General features: G+C 36.5%; 1 protein-coding gene across 3 annotated transcripts in view; it reads left to right on the plus strand.

Moving 5' to 3' along the window:
- SESTD1 (SEC14 and spectrin domain containing 1) overlaps positions 1 to 16509 on the plus strand; it is a 121964-nt gene that overhangs the window by 84440 nt on the left and 21015 nt on the right. For all 3 annotated transcript variants that reach the window (XM_078146956.1, XM_020991068.2, XM_078146955.1), the window contains 4 exons: positions 2205 to 2416; positions 5223 to 5345; positions 15013 to 15207; positions 15744 to 15858. In XM_078146956.1, the coding sequence (XP_078003082.1) occupies positions 2205 to 2416; positions 5223 to 5345; positions 15013 to 15207; positions 15744 to 15858 (645 nt within the window). The remainder of the gene's footprint in view (positions 1 to 2204; positions 2417 to 5222; positions 5346 to 15012; positions 15208 to 15743; positions 15859 to 16509) is intronic.

The following is a 16509-nucleotide window of genomic DNA, read 5'->3' on the forward strand; positions in this document are numbered from 1 at the left end:
GCAACCAAGCAAGCTGTCGTCATCTTAACAGAGGCATAATGTCCAGAACAAGGGAACTGGTAACGTCACCGTATTCCTCCCTGATTGGAACACATCTGTAGTATCGTGTTCAGTTCTGGACGTCCTATTTTATGACATTCAGGAAACTCATCTTTAAGTATAATAGGTTGGTCAGGATAGTGAATGCTAGAGACTGATATGAGTCTGGCTTGAAGGAACTGGGGATGTGTAATGTAGAGCATCATTATATTTAAGCTTCACATCGGGAGAAACTTCCTAACATCTAGAGCTGACCAGAAGCATAAAGGACTGCCTTGGGGGGGGGGGAGTAGATTTCCCCTTCATTGGTGGTTTTCAAGCAGAGTCTGGATGACTAGTTGACATAATGGGAATTCTTTTTGCATATGGATTGAATGAGATGGCCACCGATGTCTTGTTGAACTGTGAGTTCAGCAGTCCTGAGAATGTATTGAAAAGACTTCATCAGGGACATAATAACTTTATTCAAATAGTTGAATTATTGTTATGTGGAAGGAGAGATTAGATTTGTTCAATACGGTCTCTGAATAGGATTGAAAGCATTGAGTAGTGATCTCAAAGACATTGGTTTTGGATGCAAGAACTTCCAAACGGAGCTATCCAAAAGTGAAACAGACTTCTACAGGATGTAGTGGTTTCCCTGTTACTGAAAAGGTCTTCAGATAAAAGGCTAGGTGACTACATTGGGAGAGGCATAAGGGGAGAGTAGAGCAGTTTCATTTGCTATCTTTGTATTACCAAAAAACTAACACAGTTCTGGGCACATAGTAATTGCTCAATAGATGCTTGTTGATTTGTTGATGTCATTAGAGCTGCCTATTAGGACTTCAGCTTGGTTCAATTCAGCAAATATTCATTAAGGCCCAGTAAGAGCCAGATACTGCATTGGAACCTAGGACTACAGAGACAAATACCAGACAGTCTCTGCCACTGAGAAATTTGCATTTGGTGGCGGGGGTGAGGGGCTGGGGTCTGCAGTACACAAATAATACATGGTAATTGTAGGAGGAAGAAAGCATTAATAGTGCAGGAGATCAGGGAAGACCACATGGAAGAAGTGAGGCCTGAGCTGAGGCTTAAAGGAAGGGAAGGATTCTGCAAGGTGGGGTTGAGGGGGTAGTGAATTCCAGGTGTAGGAAGTAGCTTGTGTAAATTTACAGAGGCAGAAGGTGAATCGTTGAATTCGGAAAACATCTCTCAGACCAGCTTTCCTAGAGCATGTGATGGGGAACAATGTGCAGTAAAGCTAGAAAGGCAGGATGGAACCAGATCGTAGAAGACATGCCAGATTGAAGAGTTTGTTTTCTGGCTTATGAGGTATAGTTTTTTTAGTCACGGTAGTGACATGATCAGTTCTGTGGTCTAGAAAAGTTATTTTCATTGCTATTTTGAGAAAAAAAAGAGACTTGAAGGAGGGAGATCCATTAAGAGACTGCTATAGTAGTCCAGCTGAGAAGTTAAAAAGGAACTGTTAGGGTAGTTAACTATAAGAATATATGTGAGAAATGTTGTAGAGATATAATCCACATGATTTTACAGCTAATTAGGGAATTATGAGGAAGAGGGGATTTGTAAGTGACTGCAAGGGTGTTTGTGCCTTCAAAATAATTAGAGAAGACTGGAGGAAAGGCAAGTTGGGGGAGGGGAAAGGATTAGCTCTATTTTGAATGTGTTAAGTTGAGCTTCTGAAAAAATATCAAGGTCAAGATAATACAATTTGCGGTAGGAAAAGCATTACTGGAATTGAGGAAAGAAATTAGGCCTAATAGCCTAGCTTTATAAATTTGGATGTTGTCTTTTTGAAGATGTTCATTGAACCTATATAATTAGATGAAATCACCAAGGGAAAGAGTATAAAGAAAAGGAACTGCGATTGAGCCTTGGGATAAACTTATATTTAGGGTGATAAATTAGTGTGACTTAGGAGTACTTGGATAGAGTGATAACAATGCCATCACATTATAGGGGATTAATGTGGAATGTAGATTGATGCATTACAGTAATAAATAAGCAAATAGCATTTACTTTATATAAATACAAAATTAAGTCCATAGGCTACTATACCATTTTTGTTATCGAAAGATCATTAAAATTAACAAAACACCAAGGTATGATACTACTTTTTTCTCATTGGGGACATTAATAATTGTCTTTTGTTCTCAAAGGCCATGAATTATTATCTGAATTACAACAGCGCCGATTTAATGGCTCTGATGGAGGAGTCTCATGGTCACCCATGGATGATGAATTGCTTGCCCAGCCACAAGTCATGAAATTGCTAGATTCTTTAAGAGAACAATACACCCGTTACCAGGAAGTCTGTAGACAGCGAAGTAAGCGCACGCAGCTAGAGGAAATTCAACAGAAGGTAATGCAGGTAGGTGCCAGCATCATCTTGGGATATGTGTGTGTGTGTGTACACTCTTTGCTCAATTTTTGATGATGCTTTGAATTTTCTTTTCAGTATTTAACATATTAGACTTTACCAAGTCTTGTTTATATTAGATTAAGGGTAGATCATAATGCAGTCTTGTCAAATACATTTATGATTAGGTATCCCTATACATCAAATGTTCTTAGTTTCATTATATGTTATTTATATGGTGATGTCATAAGAGCTCCAAGAGTGTGATAAATAACCATGACAGTAGTGTGGTAATTATTTGGGACCTGTGATTTAATTGATATAGTAGCTCACTCCAGGAATGATCTGGCAACTGTTTTTCAACTAAGAGTGTTAGAGTGTTGCTTGTCGGGGTTGGGGGGGAGGGGTGGAGCAAAGAAGGAGGGAAGCCATTAAAAGGTTAAAGCCTTGCCCAGGGTCATGTAGCCAGGGTTTGTCAGAGGCAGGACTTGAACCCACTCTTCTCAACTCTGTTCATTATGGCACTTCTCAAAACTAGAAGGTAAAGGCTTATGCAAATTGTACTGACCTAGTGGATTGTTAAAACTTGTCTTGAAAGTTATTTGGAAGTTCATGTAAATACAAACATTTGTTGGGTCACATATGACATAAATAGGATCTGAAACTTTTTTAGTAAATTGATATTCAAATTGGAATGAAATTTTGTAACCTTTGGCAAACTGCCATCATTAATGCATGTAAATAGACTTGTTTACTGGGGGCATCAACCTTAATTTACATCATTTTTATTAGAAATAGTCATATGTTTGCTCTGTTTGCGTTACTAGTGCTGTGCATAGTAAGTGAATTAAATCATAGCATAGAAAGAACTATGTAGTCATTTAATTGTTTCCTATGCTACTTTGAAATTTTGATTTTTTTAAACAAGTAAGCATTGAACTCTTTTAATATTCTATACAGTTGGTAGTTTCTTATGTAATTTTCATGATTTTTTTGACCTGGATATAAGATACAATCATTTCATTTTTTCTGGAGTATTCTAAAATTGAAGTTTAAGTGGTTCATATCATATTAATCTTTATTTTTAATAAAAGCCCCCAATATATAGCAGATTGTTAATGAGCTTAATTTTCCAGTTGCTTTAGTTCAGCTTTTACTTTTACTTCTGCAAAGGGGTGAGATGAGAGTTTCTCTTCAAACTTTTTTTGAGCTCTGATAATTTTTTATAATTTTGCAACATTACTTATCATTTTTTTGTGGTTCTTTTTATGTTGTAGTCATTGTGTATAGTTTTCTTGGCTCTACTTCATTCTTCATCAGTTCATGTAAATCTGTTCATACTTCTTTGTATTCATCACATTTGTCATTCTTTGCAGCACAATAATATTCCATTACATTTATGTAACAATTTGTTTTGCCATTCCCCAATTGATGGCATCTACTTTGTTTCCAGTTCTTTGCTATTGCAAAAAGTACTGCTATAAATATTTTGGTGTAAATAAGGATTTTGTTCTTACTTATGGTCTCCTTAGGTTTAACCTAGTAATGGAATAATCTCTGGGTTAAAAGGTTATGAACACTTTAGTCACTTTATTTGCATAATTCCAAATTGCTTTCCAGAGTAGCTGTAATTCATAACTCCAACAATGCACTAGAGAACCTATCTTCCCATAACCCCTCCAACAGTGACTAGTCCCATTTTTTGTCATCTTTGCCAATTTTCAAAGTTTGAGGTAAAAATTTAGTGTGGGTTGTTAGTACTTGGCAATTTTTCTTAAACTTTGTTCATATCCTTTGACCGCTTATCTCTTAGAGAATGACATTTGTCATCTACTTATTCTTATGTTAACCATTAAGTCTGCAGTAATGGAAAAGAGACTTCCTCCTCTATATTCATAGCACTAAACATAATTTTTACCTATAATTAATAAAGCAGAAGGTAAAGGTACACGAACAGTTTAGTTAATGAGCAGGTATATTTTAACATAAAAATTTAGAAGATATATATTTTATGTCTCTACTACTTACAGTTTTAATATAAGTCTAATCACTAGAATTTCATTATGTTAAAAAGATACTACTTTTCACCAGGTGGTAGCTACCCTAAGTACAGCAATAGTGGTTATAAATAATTAATTCATGTCCATGAAACTAATTAATTTTGTGCCTGTTAGCATAATTCTATGACAAGAATGTCTTAATGTTTATTGTTTTTGTAACAATCATAGCTATCTATATAATTGATATTATTGGATGATTATATTTTGTCTCCCTAACGAAGGAGCTTCTTTTCATGTCATTTACATGTTTATGATAATTTAATCAGTGATTCAGGTTAATTTACTAATAGATTGCAAGCCTCATAACACCTGACTTCTAGAGTTAAACTCTACAAGTAATGTGTGACTTTGGGAAATTTATTTAACCTCTCTGGGCTCAGTTTCTTCTTCTGGAAAATGAGAAGGTTGGACTAGATGGTCTAAGGTTGCTTGCGGTAAAAGTTCCTATATTTCTGTATTTCTCTCTTTTCAAGACAAATACATCTTTTATATTACACATATGAAGTAACAAACAAGGATTCTCAATTCCTTTCATCCTATTGTATTCTCAGCTATACTGACAACCTGAAGTTTATCAAAAGTCACCCCCTCCCAAGGCAAATGTTAAAAGCCATGTCACTAATATATCTTGGTAGTTCTGAAGTACATGTATGTTTTTACTGACTGTGAAATGAATTTTAGAGACTCTTGGAAGAAAATCATTAGAGAAGTCTTTTTTAAAGCTTTTGATCATCCTAAGACGTATATTTTATTTGTAGGTTGTAAACTGGCTTGAAGGACCTGGATCAGAACAGCTGAGGACACAATGGGGAATAGGTGATTCAATCAGAGCTTCACAAGCCTTGCAGCAGAAACATGAAGAGATTGAAAGTCAGCACAGTGTGAGATTTTTTTCCCTTCAAATTGCAATGTAACTTATTATACATAATTAGTTGTGAACTACTTATTTTAATGACAAATACCCATAAATCACATGGTCAGTGATTTAACGGTTATCATAAAGGGAAATGTGGGTACTCTTTTGATAACCTACTCAATAGATAGCTTTATCTTTATTGTTTCTAACATAGTTCTAATTACATAGTTCTTCACAATTGTAGTCTATTTTACTCTTTTCAAAGATACAATGATAATTCTTCTGTCCTCAAAAAATATAAAATGAAAACAGAATGAGTAATAGTCCTGAAAAAATTAGGAGCCTAGTCTTCAGTCAGATATTGGACTCAATAAAGCTCCCAATGAGAGCCTTCTATGTGTTCATGGGGAAAAGAACAGCACTGCACATGAACTCCTCGGTCCTATGTGCTTTTGGGAAAGAATTATGAAATAACATCAAAGCTGTGGTCACACAGAGGTTTTCAGGGTGGGCAGAACATAGAAGAGGTCAAAAGATTTTCTTCCATACAGGCTTGGGGAGTTCACATTTGAAAATGTAAAGGGATAATTCAAATAGTATTTATAAAAGTTTAGTATAGTATAGTCAGTTTCTTCAAGTGATAGATACTTAGTTGAATTCAGCAAAAAAGGAACACCCGACATCAATGAAAATTAATCTTACCCCCCAAGCATAATCTATGAAGAACTCACTGTAGATGCTTAATAAATATTAATTAGAATATTGAACATTAGCAACCTTTTAAAAAGTGAGCTAGAGATAACTATTGACTATCCAGAGGCTATTTTACCTAGTGCATAGGTAAACTAGTCCTGTTGTTTTTTGTTGTTGTTTTAGCTATATTATTTCTCATTAACACTTTTATGTAAGAATGACCAAAGGAAAATGGTAGAAGTAAAATTCAAACCAGTCTGTTTTTAATCACCTTAGAAGTTCTCATAGAAGATTTGATTGATCAACCTTGTAACAAATTAGTTGAAATGGGATGTGTGGATTATCTGTAATTTGTATTTATATTATCTGTTTCCTGGTGCAACTGAATTGTGGGGGGCCTCTAATGTTATTTGTAATCTCTAAGAAAGGAGGTGGGATTAGAGTCGATAAAGCTGTAGTGGGGCACAGTCTAACAAATTGCTGAGAATGTGGATAGGAGTGTACACCTCCACAGGATTTCTCAAGTAATGAATCAGTCAATCAGATCTTTAATTAAATACTTGCTATATGCTAGGCACTGTGCCAGGCATTGGGGTACAAATATAAAAGTGAGACAGCCCCTGCCCCCAAGGAATTTAAGTTCTAATAGGGGGAGATATCTATATAGGGGAAGTAATAGTCTGGAGAGTCTTGGGAGTCAGAGTCATGGGGCAGTTGGTGATCACACCCTTTCCATAAGCAATAGCAATGCAAATTTGATTCCTGTTCCAGAGCAAGAGGTAAAGAAGATGCGGAGGAGCTCCAAACCAGTGGCAAGATAAATAGCAAGATATGAAACATAGTCTGGAACTTGCTGAGTATAATGGAGGCCTAAGCTAGGCCAATCCAGTGATTCAGGCTGGAGCATTAAAATACAGTGAAGCACTCAAAGAACAAAAAAATTGCAATTAGAAATTAAATTGCAGTTAGGAATTAAAAGAACACACGTTCTTTTACAAGGTAAAAGGAGTTACAAGGAGTCACAAGGAATCAAGATAACTCTCCTTCTTAATCATCAAGTCTTGAACTCAGGAAAGTCTTGAATCCCAGAAAAGCGTGTGAGGCTCTGGAGAAATGGAATAGCCATTATTATTCTAGGCTTTTTATATCAGTAGTGGTCCTGAAGCCAGAACAGCCTCCGCAACCCTCAAAGTAAGGGCCCATAGCCAGAGCAACTCTTGAGGTATAAAACTCTGGGTCAGGCTGTTGAGGAGAAAGGAGAATGGAAGAGAAGATGTGGAGATGACAGTGAAAGGAAGAAGCTCCTATGACTATACAGGGGGCAAAGACACAACCCAGATCTCAGCAATGTATATAGGAAGCCAATGGCTTTTCCCCATACCTTTCCAGCACCTTAGTTTCTGTCCCTACAAAATCATTTCAGCTCCTACCAAAGGGTCAATTATCACTCAGTCCTATGGTGGAGATCAAAGCTCTGTCCCTCAAGATTCAAGTCTGGAGGGATATGATTCCAGATGAGTAATAGGGAGTTATAGTAGACAAGATTCTCAGGGTAGATTGCCAGATGGGATTGGACAGTGTGAAAGAGATGATAGAGACCAAAGCTTAAGGGTTCTAAGTTCTGGTGACGCAACCCAAGGGTGGGAAGGATAGTCTCTCTCTGGCGTTGGCTCAGCAAGGTAGTCCCCTAAGAGCCAACAGTATTAACCATTGCTCAGGTGCTAAGAGCCCTGGCAGCAGGGGCAGGCTGGGAAATGGCTCCTTTCCCATGATCTCCCAGGGGAGATGAACTCAGAAAGAGGAAGACCAGAAAGGCAACAGTGCTTCATCTCTTATTTGAAGTTTTACCCTCCCCAGCTTCTCAAACTTTCCTGTCCTTGGAACATAGGAAAGGGCTTAGAAGGGATTGGAAACCTTGGGGACAAAGGTGTACTTGAAAGGAAACACACTTCTTTTAGTCGGGAGTCATCAGACCAGGTCATTATTTAGAAAGGGCCCCCTAGCTGATGCAGTGGATAAAGTGGATAAAGCTCCCGGCCTTGGAGTCAGGAGGACCTGAGTTCAAATCTGGCCTCAGACACTTGATATTTACTAGTTCTGTGACCTTGGGCAAGTCACTTAACCCCAATTGCCTCTCCAAAAAAAAAAAAGGGGCCCCCTCCCTTCTCTTTCATTGCATCCCCAAAGGAACCAAATTTCCGAAGCTTGGATGAAAGAGAAATGGACTATAAGTAAGGAAACCAGGGTTCTAGTCCTCGTTCTGATACTAAGCATGAGCCCTTGTCTTTTCCTCTTTAAAATGAGGAAGTTGGGCCAGGCAGTGTCTCAGTTCCTCTCTAGCTCTAGCAGTTTATGAGTATGAGGTGTATGTGTGTCATTTGTTCTACTTCAGATTTATTGAGAATTGAATAAGCTGCCCTCTATGACTTTAGACCAGAGACTCGTCACCATCCTTCTCTGGAATGTCACTGTTCCCCTTTGTAAAATGAAGGTGTTAGACTCAATGATTCCCAGGGTTCCTTCTAGTTAGATGCTGGGAGGGTTTTTTGGTGGGCAGGAGCTTAAATGTATACTGAAGTGAATAGGAACAAATGAACACATTTTAAAATATGTTTCCACTTTGTCGTAAGGTTGAATTTTATGGACTAGTGACATTTTTCCTTCTCTAAATATATTTTTACACTTCTTATATCATAATGCAAACTCTAGGTTTGTAGTCTCTTCCACCACAGAATCATTTAGTACAGTGAAATAATTATATATGGATATGTGCTTTCATTGATGTGGGATTCTGTCCAATGATGCAGATCACCACTTATTTGTGCCTGTCTGTCCTTGGAACTTGGTCATTTATTGAACATTTCCTCTATTCAGGTCGCTTGTCTAGATGGTCAAGAAACAGGCTAAGAGACCAAAATCTACAGTATATAAGTAGGCTCTGAATAAGTGTATGAGTATTGCACTGAAATGAAGGTACAGGGCTGGCAACCTGGTATAGTGGAGAGTTCAGGCTGTGTCGTCAGAGGACCTGAGTTCAGATGCTGTCTCTAGTGCTTTCTACCTGTGTGATCTTGGCAGACAAGTCATTAACCCTCCCCACCTCAACTCCACATCTGTAAAAAGAGATTTGACTAGATGGAATATGAAGTCCCTTTCCATTTTAAATTTATGGTTCTCTAACCTAAGACAACAGTAGATATTTCATGATTAATTTACAAATTAATTGCACAAATGCAGTAAATAATTAAGTTTTAGAGGAGGAGATCATTTAAGGTTGGGATGGTTAGGTAAGGATGTATAGAGGAAGTTGAAGATGAATAGGATTTTAACTCTCAGAGAATGAAGAGAAAGCGCTGTATTTGATAGATCTTGTTTTCTTCAATTTTTCTTTTAAAAATCTAAGGGTATTTAATATTCTATGAGACTTAGAACTGAGCTTTCCTATTTTTTGTTTTAAAAAAACTCAACATTTTTATTTTCCATAATTTTCTCTGAATTCCCAACCCCTTACACTTTGGCTTTCAGCCTTATCATTCAGCTGAAGCTCTTCTTTGTTCCCTCTTTTTTTCTCCTTCTACACTCTCTCTCTTGGTTACTCATCACTTCCCAAGGATTCAATCCTTCTTCTGAGCACCAGGTTTAAATCACAATTTCCTATTGGGTATTTCAACACTGAATTCTCAAACTCAGTATGTCCAAAGCAATCTCTACCATCCCCCATCCCCAAATTCCCACCTCTTTTTCTCATTTTCCTGTTTCTGTCCAGGACACCACCTTTCTTCCAGTTACCCAGGTTTACATCCTTAAAGTCACTCTCAACTTTTTACTCATCGTCACCTCTCATATCTTTTCAATTGTCAAGTCGTATTGAATCTCTCACAGTACTTTCACTCCCTTCTCCCCACACATATAGCTATCACTAATTCAGTCTCTTAACACTTCATACCTAGACTATCAAAATAGCTTAACTGTAATCTCTACTTCAAGTCTGTCTCCTCCTCTCTTATTCAGCTGCTAAAGTTAGTTTCTTATAGCACAGGTCTTAGCTTGTCACTCCCATGCTCAAAAAATCCCAGTAACTCCCTGTTGCCTTCAGGAGTCCTTCACAAATGGATTCCATCCCACTTTCATACCTTTATAATACAGTACAGAATACTACCTTTCACATACTCTGGTTCAGGGAAATTGGCTGTTTTGCTATTTTTCCTATATAACATACCACTTATTGTCTCCATGTCTTTACCTAGGCTGTCCCGCCTTCCTATTATGATTGCTAGTGCCTTCCACCCCAAATTATCTTGTATTTATTTTATAAATATTTAAATATAACTATACATGTACATGCAGTATCCCTGAGAGAATATTAGCTCCTACAGAGCAGGTATTGTTTGCTTTTTGTCTTTGTATCTTCAACAAATAGCTCATTGCCTGGCACATAGTAGTCACTTAATAAAAGTTTGTTAATTGCTTGATTGACGGTAGTTTTATTTCATAAGTCAAATTGAATATCATCTAGTTCTGCTGTCTGAATTGTGCCTTATCTGACCTGTCATACTAGTCATCCAGCTGAAAAAAAATGTTGATTAAACAGTGTAATTGCATAATTGCTCCAAATCCCAATAGCTAATGTAAGCTTTAATTTTCACAGTTTTTATGGAGTAGTTTTAAAATGAATTGATCATTGCTTGCTCAGCTAGTAAATGTGGACTATGGAGACTTTTAATTGAAAACTTAAATTCTGAGCTTGGTTTTCATAAGATTTTTTTCCTTCTCCTTTCTCCTTTTGTTTTGGTTTTATGTCAACTTGTAAAAACTTCATTTTGTGTCATTGTTGAAGTCTTTCTATAATACTGTCTATTCCAAGGGACATTATAGTTGCTGACTATGTTTTAATGGCATGCTTTTGTTACTTCAACAACTAAATATTCTTCAATGGAATTCAAGATTAATCCATCTTATTTTACTTAGGGACTAGCATTATAATAGGGTATCCTTCTCTTCCATTACTGAAAAGGCAGAAATTGGAAGGTGTAAGTAAGGAACGAGGGAAGCAATTGTTAGAAATTTTATTTTGGAACTAGGTTTTAAAATTTGGGATCAGAAGCTAGTTTGAGGTCTAAAGACCTTGGACTCTTATTTTCTATGATCTGTATATTCATATATAATGGTTGGTTGAATTGTATAACTCACTAACCATATGAGGAATATTTAGTCATCCAATTTCTGGATGAAATTGAGAAAGGTTAATGAGCTTGAAAAACAATGGTAATCAAGCCCTGAATAACAGAATTAATTGTTCTAATGACAGAGAAAAAAAGACAAATCAGTCCCAGCAATTAATCAACAAAAAGGGCTGGAATTCCCTCTGTACAAAAAAATCCTTGAAAGAGCACGAGCAATCCTGCTTTATATTAAAACAAGGAAAATAGTGACCCAGGTGCTACTATCTTTTTGTATTTACAGACAACCCCTTAGGAGAGAACTCCCATAATGTGTGTGTAAATAGTTATGGGCAGACAGAAAGGGCCTAACAGAAGCAGAAATCTCATGCAAGATTTTAAGCCAGCTTTGGCTTTTTTGGGAATAAAGCATAAAGAATTTAGAGACAGAGGCTTAGAGTTGAGTCTGAATACTGGACAGCCTGTGTTGACCTGATACTTTGGGTTTTCCCAGAAGGTAGAGTTAGAATTATTCCATTTTCCTTAAATCACATGCTGTCCTTACTATCTTGGACCTTTTGACTTACAATGAACAATTGCATATGTTCCAGCAATAATTTTCAGACACTCTAGTCTCTATTAAGAATGAAACATATCTTTATTGAACATATTGACAGTGTGCTACCTTATGCATCTTCATTTCTAGTTAAGATGAGGATTCCAAAATGGCTCTTAAAATCAAGGAAAAAGATATTAGTGACTGTGGTAGTAGAATAATTACTCTTTAAGGAAAACATATAGTGCCATCAAAAGATAACAAATAGTTGGCATTGTGTGGGCACAGCTGAAAAAGATCTTAGAGTGAATCATAAGAGAGAGCATGATGCAACAATATAATTTTTAAAAGGGCAAGTCTGTATGATACTGAGATCCATCAATTGGAGTATAAATATGGAAATCACAAGGTAATCCTGCAGTACCCATAGGAACAGATTTTTGTAGTTGGTTTTTACTATGGTCTTCATTTTTATTTTCTATTTTAACTGAGCTCATACAGTACTACCTAACTCAGTGTTAAAACTACATAATGAGTTTTAAATGGTTTGGTTGCCTCCCTTGTGAATAATGCTGTGGGTTCTTCTTATTTTACTTTTATGGCTGTTGGTGGCCCATTTTGGAGCAGTAGCTGCTTCTTTCCTAGCTTGCTCTCCCTAGCTTCAAGTGTCCTTCTTATTCACAATATTAAATCAATCAAATTGAACTTCTGTCTTTGTGTACTTTTTCAAGAGTCTAATGGGAAACAAGGCAGTAAGAGTTTTGTCTTTTTTTCCTTTGAATCTGATAGCTGCCTACATTAATAAAATTTATTCAATAAATACATTTTAAGCACCTACCATTTGCAGAATGCTGTGGGTACTGAAAGAAATAAAAAGATAGATAAGGCTTTGATCCTTGACTTCATACAATTTGCATTTTATTGATTACTGAATTGCCATGCCACCAGTTGACTTGGACATAGATATGTAATCCTGTAGTTACATATGGTTTCAAAGTGAATATAAAAATAAACCTATTACTGTAAATAATACAAAATTTAAGAACATTGACATCAAGAAATATGTGAATTGGGATTTCAAGTGGCTACTAAGTATTTGCTGAGCACCTGCTATATACAAGGCACTATGTTTATCTCTGTGTAGTATACAGAGGAATGCCATTGTATTTTACTTTTAATCCTATTAGGAGTTTTAGGGGAAGAAGGTATATCAATATAAGGAAAAGTGCCCTTGGTCTCATCTCAGATTAGTGTTAGCTTATAACATTATTAATTAATATTAATATAATCATTATTAACTTAGCATATATCACATAGCATTAATATGTAATAGTAATTATTAGCTTACCAGTGGCCAACAAAATAACTTTGATTTTGAAATTTACCCAATTATTTAGTATTATACCTTTTTTTCTCAAGGCCATCAAAGTACTTTCATAGATTTAAAAAAAAAGTTTTTTGAGCATTGGAGAATTCATGCTTTCCTCATCTGAAAACTGCCTGTTGACGACCTTTGACCATTTATCAGTTGGGGAATGGCTCTTGTTTTTATAAATTTGACTCAGCTCTCTATGTATTTGAGAAATAAGGCCTTCATTTATCAGAGACACATGGTATAAAAATTGTTTCCCAGCTTTCTGCTTTCCTTCTAATCTTGGTTGTATTGGTTTGGTTTGTGTAAAAACTTTTAAATTTAATAGGATTAAAATTATCCATTTTACATTTAGTAATGCTCTCTATCTCTTATTTGGTCATAAATTCTTCCCTTTTCCATAGATCTAACAGGTAAACTATTCCTTGCTCTTCTAATTTGCTGATAGTGCCATCCTTCATATTTAAATCACATACCCATTTTGACCTTATCTTGGTATACGGTGTAAGATGTTGATCTGTGCCTAGTTTCTGCCATACTGTTGGCATGTTCCAGTTTTCCCATGTCCGTTGTTCTTTAAGATTTACAAAGCTCTTTCCTGCAAACAAATCCATAAGGTAGGTAGTGTAATCATTGCCATCCCTTTTTTATAGGTGTGGACACCAGTGTTCAGCATGGTAAAAGCAGTTGTTTAAGGATATATAGCCAGAATAAGAGCCAGGACTCAAAACCAGGTCTTCTCACTCCAAGGCCAGCTCTTTTTTGTTTAATGAAAATTAGGTAATTAATGAAAATTAGGAACATCCCCCCATTTCGGGCATTTACAGGTTATGAGAAACAGTGAAGGTATTCAGAAGCGTTCTCAATTTTGGCAGGGTATCAGCTCCACAGAAGAATAGTAAACAGCTAAGGTATACCATTTTGATTTTGTTTCAGATGTGTACATGTAGCCAATATTTTGATCACTTCAAGGAATTAGCCTATTTTTTTCTAGCTCCTTGGTCACTGATACCTCAAAACCAGTATACGTTACTTGAAGTTTAGATGTTAAGAAGGTCAGTACTTCCAGTATTTCCTGTTTAGAAATGGCAAACTAAAACAAAAAGATCCCAGATTTCCCTCACCTTCCAGTCCCTCCTTTACTCAGAAATGATCGTGTGACTTCTCTAGAGGACTAAAAAAATCCACATAAATTATTAATTGAGTCTTACTATACATTGGATACTTTAGCCTCTTCCACCTTAAGAATAGCCCTTGCTATTCTTAATTACCTTGTTGGAAAGTTTCTACATCTCCCTGAGCCTCACTTGGGGGGGAGGAGGGAGAGAGCAGAAGGAGTATTGGTCTAAGATGAGTCTTAAGGTTCTCTCCCATCTCTTGTAGCCGTGATTCTAGAACATTGTAGCCTATAAATGGATGTATTTTCTTTTTTTTTTTTTTAGTTAGGCAGTGGGGTTAAGTGACTTGCCCAGGGTCACACAGATAGTAAGTGTTATATGTCTGAGGCCGGATTTGAACTCAGGTCCTCCTGAATCTAGGGCTGGTGCTCTATCCACTGTGCCACCTAGCTGCCCCTATATTTTCTTTTCATAAATATTTCTGATTCATCCTATTACTGTGCAGTATTAACATATGTACTACAGGTGATTCCATGATAAATTCTACTAGAAATGTAATTTAGGTGTGTAAGAATACAATGGACCACATTTAAAACATCTTTCAGAGTCCAGCTTTACATGGGAACATATTGTCTAATGCATTAGTCAACCTAATTAAGTAGTCAACCTTTCTTCCTCCATGTGGATTTCCTCTCCCCTTAAAAATTTTTCATTATTTTGAGAGTATTTGTCACAGAAAAGTATAATCTTTCAACAGTTAATGCTTAATTTCAGTTATAACTTCTTATTTGCAGGAATGGTTTGCAGTGTATGTGGAGCTGAATCAGCAAATTGCAGCACTTCTGAATGCTGGAGATGAGGAGGATCTTGTTGAATTGAAATCCCTACAACAACAGCTCAGTGATGTTTGTTATCGCCAGGCTAGTCAGCTGGAGTTCAGGCAAAATCTGTTACAAGCAGCTCTTGAATTTCATGGTGTTGCTCAAGATGTAAGTCTTTTCATGGTTTTTCATCCTCAGACACCGTACATGCAGGCATACACATAATTTATGCTGGTTTCTGTGCCTGCTATTTCTTCCCCCCCCCCTTTAATTCTTGTACACTCCATAATATCCAGTTGATGCCATTGGATCAAAGTCTCTTGGGTGGGGGAGAAGGAGGCATTTTTATATGTGTCCTGCATGCAAGATTTTTTTTTTAAATTTTCAAGTATAGGTCTCAACACAAAAGAAATATTTCATTATGACTATGTTATGTTTACATTCTAATATAATAAAAATTGAAGTCTGAGCCTCAGTAACTTTTTACCTACTGCTGACCTGGAAATACCAATATGTTTTCCCAGTGCATGCATCTGTGTATTCTGTGTTTGGGGTGATGTGCTCTAATTGCTCTTACTTGTCTTTTAATTGCTTAGTCACTGCAAGTGCAGTTATTACAGCATTAGATATATACCTCATTAATCATGAAACATATTAGATGCTGATTACATCAGGGTTATCTCTTTGCTGTCCCTCTGCTTTAGTTGTCTCAGCAGTTGGATGGCTTATTAGGGATGTTGTGCGTAGATGTAGCACCAGCTGATGGAGCATCGATTCAGCAAACTTTAAAACTGCTTGAAGAGAAGCTGAAAAGTGTTGGTAAGCAGATTTAAAAAACGCTGAAGCATAAGTTTCCTTTTTATATATATATATGTATATATATATTGCCATGCTTAGACAGTAAATCAACTTATACTGACTGAATTGCTTCATGGGAGCACATTGGGAAAAATGGGGCAAAATAATTTTGTTCCCTGGAGGGAATTTAGTTCGTGCTGACAATTGGTTTTTCCTTGGTGCTCAATCATTTTCACCTTCTCTGAATCTTTGTCACCTCCGTGCCTGCCCTTCTGTATCTACAGGTGCTACCTCTAGCATGTACTATGAACTAGCTTTCTGTAATGTGTGTATAAACTGTATTTGGATGTGAAATGTTTTGTGGTAAATCTGTATAAACAGGAATATGTTTTATAAAATGAATTTTTGTGTTACTATATTCTAACCTTGTAAGAATTCGCTTGGTTCTCTGCCTTTATTTCTTTCCCCACACGGTGAAAGAATGCAGAGGTGACATTCAATTTTTTTGAAAAGGAGTTTGGTCTAAATCATTAAGTTATTTCTGTCGCTCTATAATGGTGCTTGCTTAAATTGCCTCTGATTGGAAATCTCAGCTTCTATCATAGCTCCATCTAGGATCCAAAGGTCCAAGATATATGAATATAATGGACAATAGAGAGGGAAAGCAAGGGG

The sequence above is a fragment of the Phascolarctos cinereus genome, unplaced genomic scaffold (assembly GCF_003287225.1).
Source record: "Phascolarctos cinereus isolate Bilbo 61053 unplaced genomic scaffold, phaCin_HiC Scaffold_726;HRSCAF=1367, whole genome shotgun sequence".
NCBI lineage: Eukaryota > Metazoa > Chordata > Mammalia > Diprotodontia > Phascolarctidae > Phascolarctos > Phascolarctos cinereus.